General features: G+C 31.7%; 1 protein-coding gene across 2 annotated transcripts in view; it reads right to left on the reverse strand.

The window, feature by feature from the left end:
- LOC115886438 (zinc finger protein 510) overlaps positions 1-21457 on the reverse strand; it is a 70382-nt gene that overhangs the window by 332 nt on the left and 48593 nt on the right. Inside the window, exons 2-6 of one of the 2 annotated variants that reach the window (XM_030905587.1) lie at positions 16365-16511; positions 7772-8308; positions 3638-4329; positions 1147-1334; positions 86-253 (exon numbers count right to left, since the gene is read on the reverse strand). In XM_030905587.1, the coding sequence (XP_030761447.1) occupies positions 86-253; positions 1147-1334; positions 3638-4329; positions 7772-8308; positions 16365-16499 (1720 nt within the window). In that variant the 5' untranslated portion in view covers positions 16500-16511. Of the gene's footprint in view, positions 1-85; positions 254-1146; positions 1335-3637; positions 4330-7771; positions 8309-16364; positions 17203-21457 lie in introns of those variants that run through there. The other variant, XM_030905586.1, reaches the window with a different exon arrangement.

The raw sequence follows: 21457 nt of genomic DNA on the forward strand, positions 1-21457 counted from the left end.
AGGCAACTGACAATACACCGAACCCTAATGATTTTTCTTTATTTCTGTATACTGAATTTCAATCATGTAAAGGATAAGGTTTTACCTGTATGTAACCTGGCATGTAAGCTCATGTTTGATCTATCTGCAAAGGTTTTGCCACACTCAGGGCACGAATAGGGTCTTTCTCCTGTGTGGACTCTTTGGTGTTGTTTCAGTAACATTTTTCTTGAGAAACTTTTGCCACAGGTGGGACACTCGTGAGGCTTAACACCTAGAAAGCAATAAAATGATTAAATTAGTCTTAAATAATAATCAGTATTTCTGTTTATATGTTAATTATGCATGGTGCGCTCTGAGATTTACATGCAGACACTTAATTATACCACGTTCCCCTATCTTTTAAGCCCTGTCTAATAATAATAATAAGATGGTCGAGATGGTCCATCTTCGCCCAACCATCTGAGCGAAGAATTTTAATTTTTTTAAAGTAAAATAAATTTGAGAAAATTATGTTTTTTTGAAAATTATTTTTGTTTTACTTGACACGTTTTGACTGAACATGTAAGACTGACAGGTAAAACATCATGTGTAGACGGTGCTTTAGCCGCATAATCCGATACAAAATAAATGACTTTCTGGCCGCTTAATAGCACTAGTACCATTCCGAACTTAAATATTCGAGTTCAAATGGTACCGACAGAATAAATATAAGAGAACAAGACGTGAGATCGTTTGTTTTAGGTAGGTATCTGGTACGTTAGGAAAGTGAACAACGGTACGCCTTGTGGCTTGTGCGTTCTATCTTTTACTGTCAGAATTAGTTATTATAAAGCTTTTAATGCTTTTAGTGCCCGGCGCTCGCCTTAGCGGCATTTAAAATGTGTCAGCTATCCGATCCAATAAAAACAGTTATTGCAAATTAATTTCAGAATTAAAAAGTATACAGGGTGGCGCCTCTCGGAGGCTCCAAGGAGAACGACAGTTTGTATTAATATGAAATTTTGTGATCATATATGTAGGTTAATTCAGAGTTCTACAGGGTGTCCCCAAAAAAAGTTACATATCAAAGTTGTGTTTTTTGTAATGGAACATCCTATATATTTATTGATTTTCGGATTCTGGAAGAAAAATAAAGGTGATTTTTATAAGTCATTTATCAGTCACCTGTGTGTATCCTAAGATGCATATTATAAGCAACTCTCTGGTTAAATCTCTTAGGACAGTGCGGACATGCATACTCCTTTTTATCCCTATGTATTTTCATGTGGCTGCTCAGGTACCCTCTATCGTTGAATGTTTTACCACATTCAGGACATTTCGTTGAAAATTCTTTGGTTCCTTGGTGAACAGATCTGAAATAACAACAAAAAACAATAAAACAACTTTAAATAAAAAGTAGTGTTGTTGAAATGTCATGTTTCATCTGCATCTGAAAACTTGGATAAGTTCTTATACACTTTTTATATTTAGCCATATATCTAACAAGATCCTCAGCTGGACACCAGCGGGGCGACGAAAAAGGGGTAGACCACGCAAGAGCTGGAGAGGACGAATAGACAATGAGCAATGAGCTAAAAGAACGAGAGCTCGAAGACGACCTTTAGCTAGATAGGGAGCAATGGCGACTGGGCATCGGAAGACGTCGAAGAACGTTTTAAAACCGATTGATATACATAATATAATAATGCATTCTTCATAAAAAAAATTTGCTTGTTCGAAAATGGTTAATCCCGTTTATACTTTTCTAAATTTCCATGCCGTTTTAGAGAAAATTAAAAAAAAATAAAAATATGGTTGAATTTTTTCTAGAAAGTTCTAGAAATCTATGGTAATATAATTTCGTTTTCATTCTTTGATATATTGTTATTGATAGAATTGTCATATTTTTTGCTGTTTAAGCACAAAGTTTATTTAGTTCAATTCTACGGAAAGAGTAATAATAGTTATCAAAAAGAAAGCAGAAATTTGTATTATTTAAATAGGTAAATTGAGATGTCTGGTAGAGAGTATTAACCGAGAAGGCCATGACATGTAATTGGATAGGGGTATCATGAATCCTTAATATGGTAAATAAGAGGTTGCAAGAGCGTATTTGTAACCGGAATTGACAGCAAACCACAAACACTTTGTATATCATTAAATGTACTGATAGCACGGATGACAAGAATAGAATAAATTGATATTATTTAACAAATATTACAAGATTTTTTTAAGACATACAAAAAAATGACAGAACATTCAATTTAGCTGTGAATTAAAAAGACTGTCACCTGTCACTTTTATAAATAAATAAGTAAATGCCTTTATTGTCAAAAAATATAAGTCATTTACAGCGTAGAAAGCCTTGTCTATAGTAAATAAGATTTCAATGCTTTGCGAAATGAAGAAAATGATGTTATGAATTTGATTCAAATGGCAGGTGATTGTGCATTTTTTTCGAGTTGTATAATATTGAATTTTTAGCTAACTCTGAGCGTGGGGTAGGTAGATATAAAGATCTTGCTCCACGTTCCTGAGTGGATAAGTGTGAGATGGCCTTTCTTGAGAAGATGATACATGCTTACGTATTAGGCAAACGGATTCAAATATAAATAAGGAAGGAAGAGTTAATATTTTGAGCTTGAAAATGCGGTCAAATTGAGTCGTACAACACGCACCCAAGAATGGAAGGGCATATCTGAGGTGCGACTCAAAAAGTGCATAAGAAACAGTTCTAGCCACTGACAAGTTAAACTCCTTAGAAACAGATCTATAGTACTAGAAAAGTACAAAAGGCTGCAGCGAGTTTTTATACGACAAAGCTTTAATTTTATAAATGTTGAGACTCAAGAGGTTCGAATCGCTCCAAGATTTAATAGTGATTAAGTCATTTGATATAAAGTGCCGTGACGTTGCTCCAAGTGAAGCTAGTCTCGTCCGCAAAAAGATATATTTTACCCCTGATGTAAGCAATGTCGTTAATAAAAAGAAGACACAAAATAGGGCCCAGTACTGAGCCTTGAGGTACTCCACATTCTATTGGCTTGCTAGAAGACAACGCGGTATCCACCCTCACAAGTTGACTTCTGTTGCTCAGATACGACTTAATTAAACCATTCGGGAGATGTTCCCCTGAACCCATAGTGCTGCAGTTTATTAATTAGGATCTTATGATTTACACAGTCGAACGCCTTAGAAAAATCACAGAAAATTGTTGCTGTAAAATGATGATTATTTAGGCTGGAGTAAACTTTATTAAGGAGGGAAAACATAGCGCCATTTGTGGACTTATTGCTGAGAAATCCAAATTGATGTTCAGTAAGTACCGTATGATCGAATAAAAACGGCGTCAGCGATGGCTATGAAATGAAGATCGCTGTCATTTTATATGTAAAATTATATGCGAAATGTCATCGATCGTCATTTCCAAGCCAATGGGACGCCATTTTTTTTCGATCATATGGTATTTTGTACTTAAACAGCAAAGATACCAGGATACTACTTGCAGAATAAATAATAAATAACATAAAATAAGCTCAGATAACCCTAACAATCTTCCGAAATTTCAAATCAAATTTGAATGTGTCAAGTGAAACGTTAAACAGAACTGTCAAAAATGACAGATCATGACGTCCTTTATTCTATTTTATTCAAAGCCAATTATCATTAACCTCACCTATGATATTTGTAGTTCCTTAACTGGCTAAACAACTTCCCACAATCCTCACATTTATAAGGCTTCTTCTTCTTAGTCATGTGTTCTCTTCTTTCATCATTACTAGATTCGTTACTACTTAAATTATCGTTAGAAACCATATCGTTAGAATTGGAAGACAGATCCAACTCAGTTTGATCATCAAGATTTCTTGATACAGTTGCTGAAGTTTCGGTGTTCATAGAATCTTCATTTGATCTCTGCTCCAAAAATTTAACAGCTGTAGATATCTCTTTATGACTTTTAATTGAATTTTCAACGTTATTATTATCGTTATCAGTTGTCGTTTCAATGAACCTTCTCAAAAACGAAAATTTAGGCACTTGTTTCAACTTACTGCTTGATATATCTTTAGAATTCACTAGATCAACTTTTTGCGTTGATGTATTTTTATCTGAGTCGCTTCCAGTAGTATCAATGATGTTTTTCGGTTCAATTATTGTATGCGTTGAGTTCAGTTTCACTACATTGTCGTCCTGAGTTGAGCAAGTATTATATTTTGATGATTCTGAGTTGTTTAAATAAAGATTCCTTATGATGGTGTCTAGTTTTTTCGAAGTTTGTTTCTGATCCACGTTCCTAAATGGTTCTGAGTTGTTATTTTTGTCTTCTTCGGGTTGTTTGTGGAGCAGTAAGTCGGTTTGGGTCTGAAACTGTAAAAAAAGGTTTAAATAAAGGTCTATAATAGATGTTTATCAGTGATTGGAAAAATGCCCATTACTAATGTAAAGGTATTTTTTACCATACAATGTAAAATAAACAATATTAACAGTAATTAAGAGTTTTATGATCGTGACAGTTGTACTTTTCGCTGTTCTCGGGTATGTCAGGTATTCCTATAAAATTATCGACATATTTAAACAAGCGCACAAGCTCATGAAGATCAAACAATATCGTTCGCTCACTAATAACATTTACAAACATCGAAAGTCGCGTCGATGTTTGTTCAAATGCTAATTGGCATCTGTCTTTAACACAACAAAAGGTCTTAAAAGAATTAATCGAACAACTAAGAAATAGGTCCTTATGCGGTAAAAATTTCCAAAATTGTTCTTACGAATTCGTAACAAGTCTTCAGAATAAAAACGCTTGCTTTAATGTAGGTGTAGTCATAATGCTGACGACTGATGGAGGGAGTCGTATTTGAATTACCCTGTATAAAGGTATTTGGAAATATCATATGATAGATTTAAATGATTTATTCTCTCACACTGACACTAATTTTATAATAGTAACATCAACGGTCACTCTGTTATTTACAATATCTCATAAAATTTACTAATAAAATTTATACTATTAGATATAATGCCTGTACCAGAATCTTTCAGAAAATTATAGATATTCTCTCTTAAGTAATTATTTAGTGCTTTTAAGACCTCACCTTAATTCATTAATTGTTATTTTCTAATAAATATACTTTAATTTGACAACATATTAATAAACCTGATGTATAATAATAGTGCTTCCATATAATAAAACTGAATTTTATTGGATTCACTACTTTCTATGCCAGCATTAACTATGATTTGCCATAAAACCATGAAAATATGGCGGACATTGAAGAATATTATTACTTAAATCAGAGTCTGTCTGCTATTACGTATATAGTTCGAGTATAGGTGTATAAACATAACAAAGTACATAAACATAAATAATAAGGAACATCAAACAGAGAGTATTTAGGTAAATTTTCTTAATATTAACATATCGAGTCGTATCGTCAATATATTTACTTGATGGGAGTATGGACATGATTAACAGTCAACAAAAAATCATGCCAATTTCCTAATATCATATGGTTCTTTGTTATTTCCAGCATATTTCGTTCATTTTGAGTAAAATTAAAAAAACTTTTTTTTGCCGATCGGACCTTTTTAAAAAAATTAATTTTATTTTTCAGAAACTATTAGAGACAGAGTTTACCAAAAATGCTTTTTATAAATACTAGCTGGTAAATGAATTTGTAGATATATTACGAATTTTCTTGGAACTTTAGTTTCGGAGATATACATATAATCGTACATTTTTAAAAAAATTAATTTTATTTTTCAGAAACTATTAGAGACAGAGTTTACCAAAAATGCTTTTTATATCTACTAGTGGGTAAATGAATTTCTAGATATATTACGAATTTTTTGGGAACTTTAGTTTCGGAGATATTCATTTAATCGGACTTTTTTAAAAAAATTAATTTTATTTTTCAGAAACTATTTGAGACAGAGTTTACCAAAAATGCTTTTTATATCTACTAGTGGGTAAATGAATTTCTAGATATATTCCGACTTTTCTTGGAACTTTAATTTCGGAGATATTAATTTAATCGGACCTTTTTAAGAAAATTAATTTTATTTTTCAGAAACTATTTGAGACAGAGTTTACCAAAAATGCTTTTTATATCTACTACTGGGTAAATGAATTTGTAGATATATTCCTACTTTTCTTGGAACTTTAGTTTCGGAGATATAAATTTAATCGGACCTTTTTAAAAAAATTAATTTTATTTTTCAGAAACTATTTGAGACAGAGTTTACCAAAAATGCTTTTTATATCTACTAGTGGGTAAATGAATTTGTAGATATATTACGACATTTCTTGGAACTTTAGTTTCGGAGATATAAATTTAATCGGACCTTTTTAAAAAAATTAATTTTATTTTTCAGAAACTATTTGAGACAGAGTTTACCAAAAATGCTTTTTATATCTACTAGTGGGTAAATGAATTTGTAGATATATTACGACATTTCTTGGAACTTTAGTTTCGGAGATATTAATTTAATCGGACCTTTTAAAAAAAATAATTTTATTTTTCAGAAACTATTTGAGACAGAGTTTACCAAAAATGCTTTTTATATCTACTAGTGGGTAAATGAATTTGTAGAAATATTACGAATTTTTTGGAACTTTAGTTTCGGAGATATTAATTTAATCGGACATTTTTAAAAAAATTAATTTTATTTTTCAGAAACTATTTGAGACAGAGTTTACCAAAAATGCTTTTTATATCTACTAGTGGGTAAATGAGATATAAATTTAATAGCCTACCATACCTGTTGGTATAGTCGGCTAAAAATGGTTGAATAAGCTGAAATTGATGATGATGATAATAATATTATTCTACCAAACTACCAACGAGTTTGTTGTACATCACTTTAGTTTTTCCTAAATTCATTTTGAGACCTAGGTACTTTATCGTTGGCTATTTGCGCTTTAAGTTCTTCAGGAGTATGTCATCGGCGAATCTTAGGTGGTCTCCATCTATTTCCAATCCTTTGTTCATCCGGAAAGGAGATTTTATAGTAATTATTAATTTATATAAAGTAGCTGTCAGAGATTGTTATTTATTTTTTATTTGATTACCTAGAGTATTGAATACTTAAATTATGAGGTTGTGGTTGTGAATAAAAGCTGTAATACGATTGGACAACGTTATTATCTCGAACTGGTCATCAAACGTTTTTAAAATTAATATTTTATCCAGCACGCGCCTTCATATGAGCACATCTATCATTACTGTCATGCAAAGATTCGTAATTTGCAAGTGTAATTACCATATACTAACTACATGCAATTATTCGCGATAACATATTAAGGCGACAGTTCCGTAATATTGTCGTAAAATTATTTCTGGGCTACCTAAGAAAACCATTTAATAATAGGAGAGTAGTACTTGTCAGGCTAACATGGCCATCGATTATCAAGTACCTACTTTATCATATCTTTTATAACAGGTACTTCGAAACTATCATAATAATGAATAAAAATATTAATTAAAAAAAACTCTTTAAAGAATTTTATTTTATTTTTTCAGATAAAACAACGAGATTTGGTATGTTAGTATATGACATGAATTAGGATGATTATGAGCCACTTTTGAGACGCACCCGGTATATATCTTTAAGGCAACCAAATAAACTAGTAATCTCTAAAAAATATTTTTCCTACCACTAGCGACATACCGTGTTCTTAGTTAATACTAAATTATTTTGTCAAAATTTCACCATATTAGTTTCCAGGCAATGGTCAAAGTCGAATCACTTAAAAGTCAGTGCTATTAAAGGAATTACTGCATACTTTGATATTACCGCTCTTGCTTACCTCTTTATCTGGAGCCTCAAGATACACCATCCTAGGATCCCCCAAAAAACTACCTTCACCTCTTGGCCTCCAAGGACTCGGTACCACAGCATTACACAACTTCCTGTTCACAGTTTTCTTAAAAACCTTACTTCCAATCGGTAGAAGATCGGGCACTTTCCTCTCACTCTTTGACACCACCGAAAACACACTGTTTGCACTCTTCAAATCAAACTTATTCTCTACTTTGTTCACATGATCACCCAGACACTCAGTTTTATCCACACCAAACAAAGTTCTACCGGAAGATTTTTCGTCCAGGTCTATTTTCTTCACGTCGGGTATTTTTGGTAGATGATGTAGGTCGTTTATGAAATCACAGGTGAGGTCTACGTAGATTTGGAGGAATTTGGCTACGGAGAGGAATTCTTGGACTGAGCTGGTGTAGAGCATGGCTTTGCCAGTGTAGATGTAGTCTAGAATCGAGGACATCACGTTGGCGCTGATGTCAGGTAGGATGACGACTGAAGGGCAATCAGGAACTTGTTTTAGAAGTTTCTGAAAAAGAAAAATAACTTCAAAATTCTCATATTTGTATGAAAAAATATCTTTTTTTTATTTTGCCAGTGACAAGGGTTTTCAATTCGTTACTTTTTGATTATACGTGGAGTTATACCTAAAATAAATCGTTTTTAGGTTATTTAAAATTTGGTTTCTAAGATTTTAACTAGAAGCTTATGACTTTGAACGTCAATCTGACGTTCATCTAAAGTTTTCTCATAGAAGGAAATAAATTATCTGATTTTTTGACACTCAATGTCAAAGAAAGCTGGACAAAATCAAGAAAAACAAGAAAAATAACTTAAAAACGATTTATTTTAGATATAAGAACATGTATAATCAAAAAGTAACCAATTTTTTCGCTGGTGAAATAAAAAAAGGTAGGTTTCTATTTGAAAAAAAAACCGCCATATTGAAAATATTTTTAATAAATAGATCTCGTTGTGAAACAATGATGTGCAAAAAAATTTCCGATCTAGATTTTGTAGTTCTATAGAAACTTCTAATGCACGCTCAGTCTGGGACACCCGGTATATGAATATTTATTTTACATAAAATTCAACTTTTTTAGACAATAAATTAGCTAAACTGTCATTTTACTGTCAGGTTCAATTCAAGCTTGTCATCCTTTCTAGAAGGGAGAAATATAAAATCCCTATAATCTTCAGTGTTAATGATGTTAATAAGGCAATTTTAGCAGTTGTTTTTTTTGGAAATATAACCAGTTTTTAATAACAGACTGACACCTGTAGCAATTTGTGCCTGTAGTATATAGCCTTCTCCTATATTTATATTAAATATATATTCTCCGGTAAACCTAACAGTTTTTTTCGAAATTCTTACATGTCTAATGATGGCGAATAATTAGTGTATGTTATAAATTTAGGTTTAGCTAATTATTGAACGTTATAGACATCGTTCTGCATTCGAATGGGTTTTATGTATAATAAGGATATTTTGTTACCTCATTAAAATCTTTAGGTAGCTAATTGGAATAGTTTTTCTACATTTATCGATTTTATGCTTCCAATTAGGATGTATTAATATTCTGTAAGAAAATCAGATCTTTGTAATTTGTTCTTTTTAATTGCACATCACTCATATAATAGGATCCGGCAATAGTGCGTCGGGCATATGTAGCTCCGATAATAAAAAACTTAGGAATTTTGTTTAAGTACGCAGACCTAAAGTATGTATTAGGATGCATTTCAGGAAAATATTTTAACTTCTACAGGGTGGCTCAAAAAAGTGTGAGTGGATCGGGATGATTTTTTTTTTAAATGGAACACCCTGTATATTATGGCATTTTTGGCTTCTTTTCAGATCGCTTTACATAATCCTAAGATATGAATAATTATGTTTCGATAGTTAAAGAGATATTAATAAATAAATAAAAAAATTATATTTTTCAAATACAACACCCTGTATTTTTAAAAAAATACATAGCATATTGCATTTGAAATAACGAAGTTTTTATGTAAAATAAATATTTAAAATAGACCAGCAATTTTTGATACCCCTGTATACATTTAAGAAAACAATAATTTTTTTTAGTAAAGTTTATTTCTCTGGCTTCAAAGTCAGCACAAGAATTAACTCTGAAAAGTAATGTACAGGGTGTTCACAAACATTTTTATTATAGCATGCATATTTATAAATATCTTTAAATATCTCAAAAACCAAAGCATTTAAACATATTAAACCCTTACAATATATGCCTTATTTTATGCCCAAGAATCCAAAAATGAAATAAAATACCGGGTGTTCCATAAGAAAAAACATATGGATCTTAGTTTTGACTTTGGTATGGATCTTAGTTTTGACACACCCTGTACATTTGAAAATAATATATAGATAATATATTTTGTTTCTAAATGTTTCCGTTTTCGTATAATCAACCGAGGCGAATGAGGTGCGCCACCCTGTATATAAAAAAATAAAAAAATAACGAACTACAATAAACAATGATAATTACCTATTACTCTTATTCCCGACTAGCACTAATTAATGAAGTTATTATTTATCTTTTAAAGAAAACGGCTATAGACTTCAACAGAACCACTGTAGTGCATCAAAGCCGGTAGATGCAGATGCGGGCACTGTCTTTATCAGATGGTACTGCTAGTTAACGCCAACAATAATAACCAGAAAGATTTATCAGGATTTAACGATGTAGCTCATCTTATCGAAGGCAGAGTTGTTGTATTTTCGAAGCTTGTTTTAAATCACTCTGTATTTTAATGCTTCTGCTTGTAATCTAAGGAGTTATTGATTAACACGTTGTAAATAACCAGGCATTCGTTTTGTGTTAAGTTGGTTCATTAAGTGTGTATTATTTTCCGTTGAATTTCTATTTTACAGGGTGATTCAAAAAACATGTGTCATCTCACGTGGGGAGATTCCTAATGTAAAAATAAGATTTATTTTTCATATCAACATCAACATAGGTCCGATTCTGCTTCGTTTCGTAGCTACATGGAGTTAAGTCTTAATTTTTTTCGATTTATTATATTCTTCTTCCAAATGCTTTCTGCGATTCGAATGAAATTTTGACGGTAAAAATTACCATAAATGGCCTTACTTATTTCTCTCTATAATATACTGTTAAAGAAAAATCAAATTTAAGTTCTTGTTTGTTAATATTTCGGCTCAACTTTCGTTTAGCTGAAATCAGTCATCTAAGACATATTTGTTATTATTAATATTTGTAAGTCCTTGCGCATAGAATGCCACAGAAAATATTTCTGCGAAATAATGCATCCTTCTTGAGTTTTTCAGCTTTAGAATAGCTGAAATCAGGACTACTTTCGTTTAGCTGAAATCAGTCATTCAAGAAATATTTGTTTATTTAGTATTTGGAAGCCTTTTTGAATAGTAGTTAAAACAAGTTTCATAAAAACACGTTGATTGATTGCTTTGATTTGTTGGTTTGCTGGTTTGTTTTTGTTCATTTTTGTGTTTTCTCAGTACGGTATTGATGTCTAAATTACAGTATCTACTAGGTTAAGTTCATACCTACACAAAAGTGTTTAGAATGTAAAGCAGGAACATGTTTTCACGTAACTGATTTCGGTTATTCTAAAGTAGCAAAAGAGAGAATGTTGCATTTCCGCAGAGACATTTTTTATGATTTTGTGTTTGGGGGGCTTATATATACTGGATGTTTTGTTTTTCTTTTAATAAGTGATTCCAGCTGAAAAAAAGTTCACTCAATATTTCTAAATAGAACCCTTTTATATCGTATAACCGTCGGATTCACACCTAACGTGAAACTATATTCAGTATAATTTCCAAAATAAAGAGAAGGTATTTTTTTATTTAGTTCAAAAATACCTTTATCTTTTTAATTGCTCGCCTGAATCTCAACGGCAGTATATGCACCCAACTGTCTTCAGTGAAAGTATTTAAAATTCGAAAGGTACGCTTCGTAATTCGAATATTTTTTTACAGGTACAATAAATACTTCCACTGTTTAAGAACGATCAGATTTTCGATTATTGCAGTGCCATTTCTGGTACAAAACGATATACATATATTTACGTTTAAATCTGCAGGCCCAAAGATGAAACGGCAAAATACTTTCAAGTTCAGTTAACGGTACAACAGCAAATTAAAAAAAAAGTTAATGGTGGCAAAATCGATTATTTACGCGACTCCGATGTTGCGTCTCTTGTTTTTTCTGCTCGTCGAAGACAGAATTATTGGTTTCATCAATAATTGTAACAGTCAAATTTTCTCGCTACGACCTCTTTGTGCTAGCTCATAAATTATCGCAAATAACTATTATTTTTGCATCATGTTTACTATAATTTTATTGTTAAATATTATTTTATTTAAATTTTACGATTATGCAACCCAATATACACCGCGATATTATACAGCTACAGCTACACAATATCGTCACTGGATGCGGCCACCAGAGTAGGCTTTTTGTCGAGCTCTCTTTATCTTTCATTATCACCTGTTCCTCACTTGTCACTGTCAGATCAAATCAGAAATCCGATGTTTTTGGATTTATTTATCCTTTGTTTTGGTTATTGAAATTTTATAATTACCAGATAAAATGTCGTAGTTAAATTGTTTATTTTTGATGTGGATCGTAGTGTGCAATTCGTTCATTTAATTGTGGGAATTCCTGAGTTAAGTTCGTTCATTGACCGGATACGGAATATGGCAGTGGAAAATATTCTAGAACATCGTTTTTTATTTGTGCCTTTTTGTGAGTTGGACTAAAGTAGATATATATTTCTCTATCTATATCTTGGAGGGAGATTTCCGGTTGAAATCTGATTTAGTGAAGGAAATCCAATCCTTGCATTACTTCCCGACTCGAGGATATCATCGTGAAGAACTGGCTGCCGTTTCGTGAAGCATTCCCTGTTGGTGATTAGCATGTCTTCTTAATGATGGATTAAGTCTTCCGGAACACATTTGGTCAGAGACATGGTTGGATTTTGTTGATTTTGTATGGACCACAGACCAATTTCCGTAATGGGATTAAAATAGCTTTTTTCCGACCGATATTCCGATTCCACGTGCCGAAGAAGTCCCCGAATAGAGTTCCAAGGTATGCTATAATTCTTCTGCCTATTCTAAGTCAATGCTTAACTGATTTTTGTTCATATTGTTGTCTGGTTTTCGAATTTTCCACGCCCACGTGGTGTAGAAAGAATAGTTGAGTGTTACCTTTCTTAAATCTTATTTGGTTGTTCGTAATAGTAGAGCAAGAAGACCGATTCAGACCGTGAAGCACAGAACAGTCCAGAATTCCATCCGTTCCTGTTATCCATGTAGAGGTACCCGTTGGACATCATCAACCCTCGTTGAGGTAAAGTTCAGATTTGATTAATCCTTCTTTATTAACTTTATTGGCATCTACACGATATGCTAGTCCTTGTTCTATGATTGAGGCTCTCTTCTAAGACAACCAATATTATTTAGGGTTTTTGTGTTCACCTTTTTAAGTCCTACACCTGCCTGTACATTTGCTGACGGGCTCCAGTGACATTGCATCGAGCTGCTGTACACCGTCGTAGCCACCCTGTAGCTATGCACTATAGCTAAGCCAGAGGAAGTTTCAGTAGTTTGCAAGTACTTGTCAAGACATAGAACCAAGAAATTTGTAAATTTACATATCACATAATATTTGTATTTATATGCTAAATACTCGTTTCCCAAAACCACAAATTTCTTGTAATATTTTTTTGTTTATCTGCGATTTCAGCGAATTATTCTAAATGGGGAGATAATTTTGCAATTAAATAGAATTTGACGCCATTAAGAAAAAAGGAATGCATTAAGACTTCATTAAAATTTAATAACCAGTAATTTCAAATGCAAATCAAATATTACACTATAAATAACACTTTAAATTCTTGAATTAATTCTTAAATTAGATTTATTGAGACACTTTTTTGCTGAAAATTGTCATTATTTAGGTTACTAAGAGATTTGACTATACTTTCTAAAAATGGAGAATCATTTTATAATATATATTATAAATATATAGTTTTTAGTTTGATTTTTAAATCTATATAAAGATAAATTACCTTTATCTAACCAAAGTTTCAATTTCTGTATTAAATTATATAGTTCATACACGTGTATCTTTTATAAAATCTTTTTTTTTCTTTGATTTCATTATTTAGCTGTGAATTTGACGTTGATTTCATCAGATATCTTGATGGTTCTGTGTTAAATCTTGTAAAAGTGGTCTCCATCTGACACCCATGATGGATGGAAAACATTAACGGAAGTCTGGTTATAAAATTTGAAGTATTACGATTTTTTTTATTGTATACCGGATGATCAATGTCCAGAAAAAGCTCCACATTACATTTCCCTCTTAGTCAAATAATATAAATAAATTAAACAAAGTCGGGTTCACGTTCAAAATTAGCATTTTAAACAAACATATACAGGGTGCGCCTCTCACACGCCGCGGTAGTTTATATCAAAATGAAATTTTGGCAGTATATGTAGGTTAACTGAAAGCATTTTATAAAAATACATAGAATTATACAGGGTATCCCCAAAACAAGTTACATATCGAAGTTGTGTTTTTTGTAATGGAACACCCTATATATTAATTGATTCTCGGATTCTGGGAGAAAAATAAAGATGAGGTTTATAAGAGTTTAATAAGTACATGACTAAAATGTAAGGTTTTTGACATTTTTAACATTTTTAACAATTTTTAAATTACAATAAAAGCTACCTAAATTGGAATTTACCCGGTATAGCCTAATAACTAGTTAAATTAACTATTGTACTTTATATCAAATTAAAACCTGATCCAAAATTTATACAGGGTGAGACAAAATTAATATTGAACATTGGTCACCTTTAAAAGCATGTTACTCTTTTGTTTCGGAACGCCCAGTATATTATTGCAATATTCAATGGATAATTCAAGTTTCTTCACAATACTATTAAGGTTGCCTACCCCTCAAACAAAGATTTTCCTAGATATTTTCATTTACATGATTTGATCTGAGTAGATCTTTATTATTTGATAAAATCTAGTTCTGATGTTACTTCAACATAGCTGTCTAATTAGTCCAACTTTAACAACTAGTTATCATTTTGTGTAAGATAAAACAAAAAAAAATTCTCAAAAATTTGCCGAAAATGCAATCTTATCCTACATCAGAAAGAATTGATATGATTCTATTATTTGGTCAATGCAGTGTGCATTAACCAATTAATAGAATACTTAAATGCTCCTAATTTTATCTAGTCTGGGTGTTTTTTATGAGGATATGTTAAAGACAGTGTTTACAAAACTCGATCAACTATTGTCGACAACACAAGTCATTCAGTTCTACAATTAAATTGTTGTAAATTGACAAAAAATAATATGGATATATTACAGCATCTTTAATCTAATATGTTTGCATAATTGTAGAAAATAATGTAATTTTACAAAATTGTCTAGATACATTTAATGATTATAGCCAAAGGATACAATTGTCACAATAAGGCTTGCGTGTTTTACAAATAAAATTTAAACCGTAAATACAGATTTGTATTAGAATTACATGTTTTGACAGCCAACTGACACGTAAAACGTTATATGAAGACAAGGCCTAACATAACATGAAACATATTCACATAAAGAGAGAAATTATTGTAGTTACATGCCGAATATATTGCTCTTTCTTATGTAGCAGTATGATTGGCTAACTCCTGTGCAATTCTGCAATTAAATTTAATTGCTTTGGTTTTCTTAATCGCGAAATTAGATGACGATAGACATGAACAAACGTTGCATGTAATATATTTTAATTGTTGTTAATTCATATGGACGTCTCTTATGAAATTGGAAACAAAAAAAATAGTTAAACTCAAAGATTGTGAGTGAAAACGATTTTTTTTTTCGTTAATGGTAAATACATTTTAGTGGAGTATAATTAAAAGGCGATTTCATGCAGAGTAATGCTTGTCTATAAAACATAAATAAAGAAACATCGCTAAAACTTTATCATCGATTGTCATTCCCAGCCGTCTTTGACGCCGTTTTTTGATAGTATGGTATATTTATAAATATATTTCACATGAATTTCAAAATCAATATATCTATCTAAATTTTTCATTTAAATATGATAATTAACTTAAGTATTTAACTACATACATATTTCCTTCTAAAAAATAATTTAACTCACACAGAATATGAAAAAATATGATAAACAGCGTAATAATAAATAATAATTAAGTTACTTCACACGTTCATCATTCAACATTATAATTTCTTTAATTTCTTGTCAGTAAAACCGTTTAAAATATTTTATATCCCGTTTTTATTTATCAACATATCATAAATTATTATTTACAAGCATCTTTAACAAATTTAATTAAAGACTCGAAAAAAGTAATATTCTATAATTATGGTTTTTATTAAACACTAATTGGAGGAAATCTGATATTTCTATAAAAACATGTTAATATTATAATTATTGCACAAGAAGAGGTAAATAAAACGAGTCCTTATATTAATTACTAAAATTAAAATTGACAGAAGAAATTGATACTGATAAATAAATTATATAGATACCTTAAAAACTGGACTGGCTATGGAAAGGATCAGTTTGTGAGCCAATAATCTGTGGCCTTTGCAGCTGAGGATGACGTCACAAGTTGATTCTGTCACTTGAAGCCTGAGGGTTCCTTCTCTGATTACTTTGTCCATTATATTCTGTCCCTGAAATATAGAAATAACACGATAATTAAAAATGTCAAAATTATGGGGATAGATGTGACAGAATAATAACAAAAAATCAATTGTGTTGCATCCTCAGACTTACTTCAATGCAACATAATACTAATTAAAATGTTTTGTCCTTAATGGAACTGTTTAGATTGGCTAAAAAGGGCCCTATCGCGATATCTGAGAGATTTTATGGGTTAAAATGCAGTGGCGTCAGGTGCAGTAGGTGAAGGGGCACTTCACCGAAAAAAATACTCAAATTAAAGAAAAAACTTTGCTGCTTAAAATATTAATTTAGTTTAATATATTTACATGTATCTAAATAATAATTTTTTTTCCGGGCGGACCTGTGCATAATAGGTCCACCGCATTGTTAATTCCGGCCGAAAAAGTAGCATTATTGGCCCGCACGCGCCTATGTTTCCACGACGCCAGAAGTAAAGTGAAAATATTTGTGAGCCAAGCGGCTGCGGCTGCACGGTTTCCACGGTAACGTGACGTCAGCCTAGCGGCAGCATGTAAATTCCCCGCCCCGAAATGTTTTATCGGCGACCGATGTGAATGAGTTTTTGGGCAGTTCGCTTCGTCTTCCTTTATGCTAATATTCGGCTACCTCGGCGAGTAATTAACCGTGTAAAGACTGTAAAGTTGTTGTTGATTATTTATTGCTGTTTGTTAATGGTTTTTGTTGATAAAGAATCTAGTGGGCTGCTGTAATTTTTTTAGGAAAAAATCTAGTCGGCCGCTGTTACTTTTTAGGATGTTCCTAATATTATATTATTTGACATTACTCTACTTCAATACGTTATTATCTAGATGATTATTATTATCGTTATTATCACTAGATTCTCAATCTAAAAATGTTTTTTGTCCTGACATGTAATGCTTTACATTTTATTTTTTAATTTCAAATCGGTGAGTTTTATCAAAAAAACACAAGAGATAAAAAAGTTTCTAAACAAACTAAACTATCCAAATTAATTTTTTTGTATGTGTTTGATAAGATTTTTCTTTAAATTTCGTTAACAAGAATGATAGGGGTAGTTTATTTCAACCCCTTCCACTCATTTTAAAAAAGTGAAAAAATTACCAGAAAGTGTGTTTTCATAACAGTAATGCTTCCATAAAATTTTATTAGTCTATCTCTTTTCGTTTTCAAGATAAAAAATAAAAACATTATTTTTCCGCCATCTTTGTACCGCGATATCTCCCTAATGGTTGACTTTTGACCCAACGTTTATGAAGCAAACTACCCTTTATTTTGAACAAGGAATCACCCCCTGAAGTATTTCGCATTTGTTTTGAAACACCCTGTATATGCCTCATTATTAATTAAGCAAATAACAGTATTTTTTACAATAGATAATTAATAATAAAAAATGTCGTAAATAAACAATGTTTTTGCAATCATATTTCAAATTACATCGTTAGCTTTAATATGCTTCGCGGACAAAACTTATTGCAGTGGCGCACGGTGGGGTATTAGCATGAAAAGGGTGATCGAAATTCGAAAAAGCAAATGTGGTTAAGATTTCCCAAAAAAAGATAAATGATAAGTTAAATCATCTCTGCCATGAATGTCGTTGCTATGGGTGTGTTTAGTTGCATTCATTTGTTTCAACGAAACGTCAAAGTTGTTACTTCTCACCATAGATAAAAGATTTATACTATTAAATAGATAGGCAACTTATAATACATTTCAATTTTATTATACAAGAGCGCCTCTGGTAGTCGGAGGAAGAAATACTAATGGAAGAGAGGGGCGCGGGGAAGGGGGGTTGTTTTAGTTAATTTAAAATAAATTTAAACATACATGTTATGTACAAAGAACACTTTGTCTGCTTTTAATTAGGTCGAACATATTATAAACGATAAATCAACTTAATTAAAAGCATACAAAGTGTTCTCATATGTCGGATATTAATTAAAAAATATATTAAAAAGACTAGAAATAGTATATATTAAGTTGTTACAGTTATAATTTAATCTTTGGCGGTTTTCAGCAAATAGCAGGCAGTTTTACATAATTTTCCTCCCTTTGAAGTGAATTGGAAACGGCTATATAATTTGATTCCCAGTTTGTTTCCGTTTGAGACCTGAAATAATAAAAACAAATTAAATTAGATTTAATCATCTGCTGATCATGCTAATATAACGCAACGCGCATCCTTAATTCCTTACATGCACCGTAAAAAAATTAAATAACTGCGCAGCAATTAGCATTTATTAGCAGTACTAATTTAAAAAATCTATAACTGTAAGTAGATATATTTAATTTACTTACCATTGTATCCTTCGGAAACCAGGTGTACAACAATTAAACTCCATGATAAAAAATAATTAAGAGTCTATACAAAACACAAATTGTCCCACCATTTTTAAAAAACATTGTCTAAAACAGAATACTGGCAAAACCTCTGAAGGAATTTAATTTTACAATAATTCGACAAATCAAAACGAAATCAAACCGTAAAATCACAACAAAAGCGTCTCTGAGTGACAGTTAAAAATCAAATTTTATTATTGTGAGATATTGACATTTGCATTGTTAATATTGACAGTTTTGATATTTTGCGCCTCTGCATCTTGGAGGAAAAACTATTTTTAATGAACCGTCATTTCCATTTAAGTTTCCCAGCCATGCTTCTCACAGATAAGAGGTAGATGGCTAAATTTTATGTTTAAAATTATAAATTGTTGTTGTTCTTGTGCTTTTTTTACGTTTATATTATTGTTTTGATGGAAAATGGCTCAGCTAGCTGCAGGTATGTATTCTACAAAAACGTATTATTTATTTTGATATTCTCTATACTAACGATTTTTTTTTGCAACTAAAAGTTAGGCGTTCAGAAAATTTGATTAAATTTGTGACATTTTTATTATTACTTTGAGATTTAGTTGCGCATTTCGAAGAATTCAGCATATTGTCTATATACGTTTTACTTAGTAAACATTGGGCTTTCATACAGTAAAATAAAATACTGCGACTTTTTGCGACTTTGCTGATAAAATGAGAAAAACATTCTTGGTTTCCTCTAATTTGCCAATCAGTGATATACTAATGCGAGGTGTAAACCGCGATGGGGCATTGTTGTGTACAAAGCGATCGCATTAGTGCCATTAGCAGTATAGCACAATTTGGCATTAGTAGCGACTTTAGCGGTATGGGCATGGGTATGGGTATGGCGTATGGCGGATCAGTCGTAGCAGTAGTTGCGATATTACTACTGGCATTAGTGGCATTGACCGTGGAAACACTGGAACAGTGATTTTTCTTTCTTTTTTTAGAATCGACGAATTATCCTTTATTTTGTTCATATTATTTCCTCTTTAATTGAAAATAGCAATAATTTATATAAAGTCTACATAAAAAAAATTCGATCAACTATCTGTGTCAAATACCCCACCGTGTGGCGGGTCGTGGTCAGTTTCAAAGGTGAAGCAAAACAATAAGATGCGGTATTGTCGTCGTTTTTTCTAGAGGTTATTCGCCATTTTCCACCTTTCTCTTGCTTCTAGCACGCGAAAAGTCAACAATTCCGGTGCTCCATTATCTAAATTAACTACCCAATTAAAGTTAAATTCCCCAAGACCATGCGTATAGCACGAAAAATTCAATGAGGCGGAGACACAGATAACATGGAATATATTACCTGTGGCAGAAAATTACCCGTTCTGCCTGACTAGAACCTCTGCTTGAAAATTCTCGAGAAATTTGTCTTTAATCGAGAATGGAAGTAAAAATTCAGCGCCTTGAGAAATCATTTCAGTGCTTTAGGTAACATTGTCACTAAAATAGAAAGAAAATTAAAGATTTTCCATGGTTTCAGTAAGAAAAATTAACAGCATCTTGTTAAAAACGGAGTTATTAACAAGACACTGGTCTGCTTAATGAACAACTCAGTAGATTGATGTTAAGACACAACGGCGAATGCAGATTCTTTGGGGAAAATGGGGAAACACCAGAACACCTGATCAATTAGTGCATCGAGACGACCATTCGTGCTATAAACTTTAGTAAGACTGATCTGAGATATGAAGAACCAACCTCTGTAAAACCGTCTCAGCTACTGGCTTTTGTCTGAGACTGTATAATGAGTTATAACTTGAATTGAAAAAATGCAGTCACTGCAGAACTGAATCGGTGTATATTTATTAAACAAATTTGGCAGTTTGGCAGTTTGTAAATATGTATTTGTATTAAGTAGGTTACTACTATATTAGTTAACATAAAGAATGTAAAATTTTTGTATGACTTGAGAAATAAAGATTATTATTATTATTATGACTCAAGAAAGGAAGACACAATAAATCGATAAGGTTGCGGTGATTAACTTACCTTCTACCATATTCATTTCGCTCACAACGCCCTCTAAATTTTTAGTTTATTGTCTAAAAAAAATAAGAGACCATTGTAAACCCTTAATATTCACAATAAACCTTGCCCCAAAGACGATCAATTTCCCATTTAAATTACATGGGAATTTGCTACTTTTTGCAAATATGTTTTTCTCTTGATCTTGCAGCCATAACAATTACATATTCTTTGGGGGGGCAAGGTTTATTGTGAATATTAAGGATTTACAATGGTCTGTTATTTTTTAGACAATAAACTAAAAATTTAGAGGGCGTTGTGAGAGAAATGATGAACTTTGTAAATGTAACCACCCTAATATTCATTTTGCAATATCCCATTCTGCCAAATAGGTGCTACGGAATTTTAAGTGACATTTTGCTTTGCCTGCTGTACCCGGCGAGCCGCTACTGACCTATTGCACCGATGGCAAAACTGCACTTTAATGACGTATATTATGAGAACACCGAAGTCGCGTAGCATTGTTAAGTAAAACACCATAAAAAGCTAGTGCGTTAATTAAGAATAATGTGCATGAAATGAACAATAAATATAAAAAAAAGCTCCATAAGAAATTTAATGAACA

This window comes from Sitophilus oryzae, unplaced genomic scaffold, assembly GCF_002938485.1.
Source record: "Sitophilus oryzae breed Bouriz unplaced genomic scaffold, Soryzae_2.0 scaffold_488_pilon_pilon, whole genome shotgun sequence".
NCBI classification, from domain to species: Eukaryota; Metazoa; Arthropoda; class Insecta; order Coleoptera; family Curculionidae; genus Sitophilus; species Sitophilus oryzae.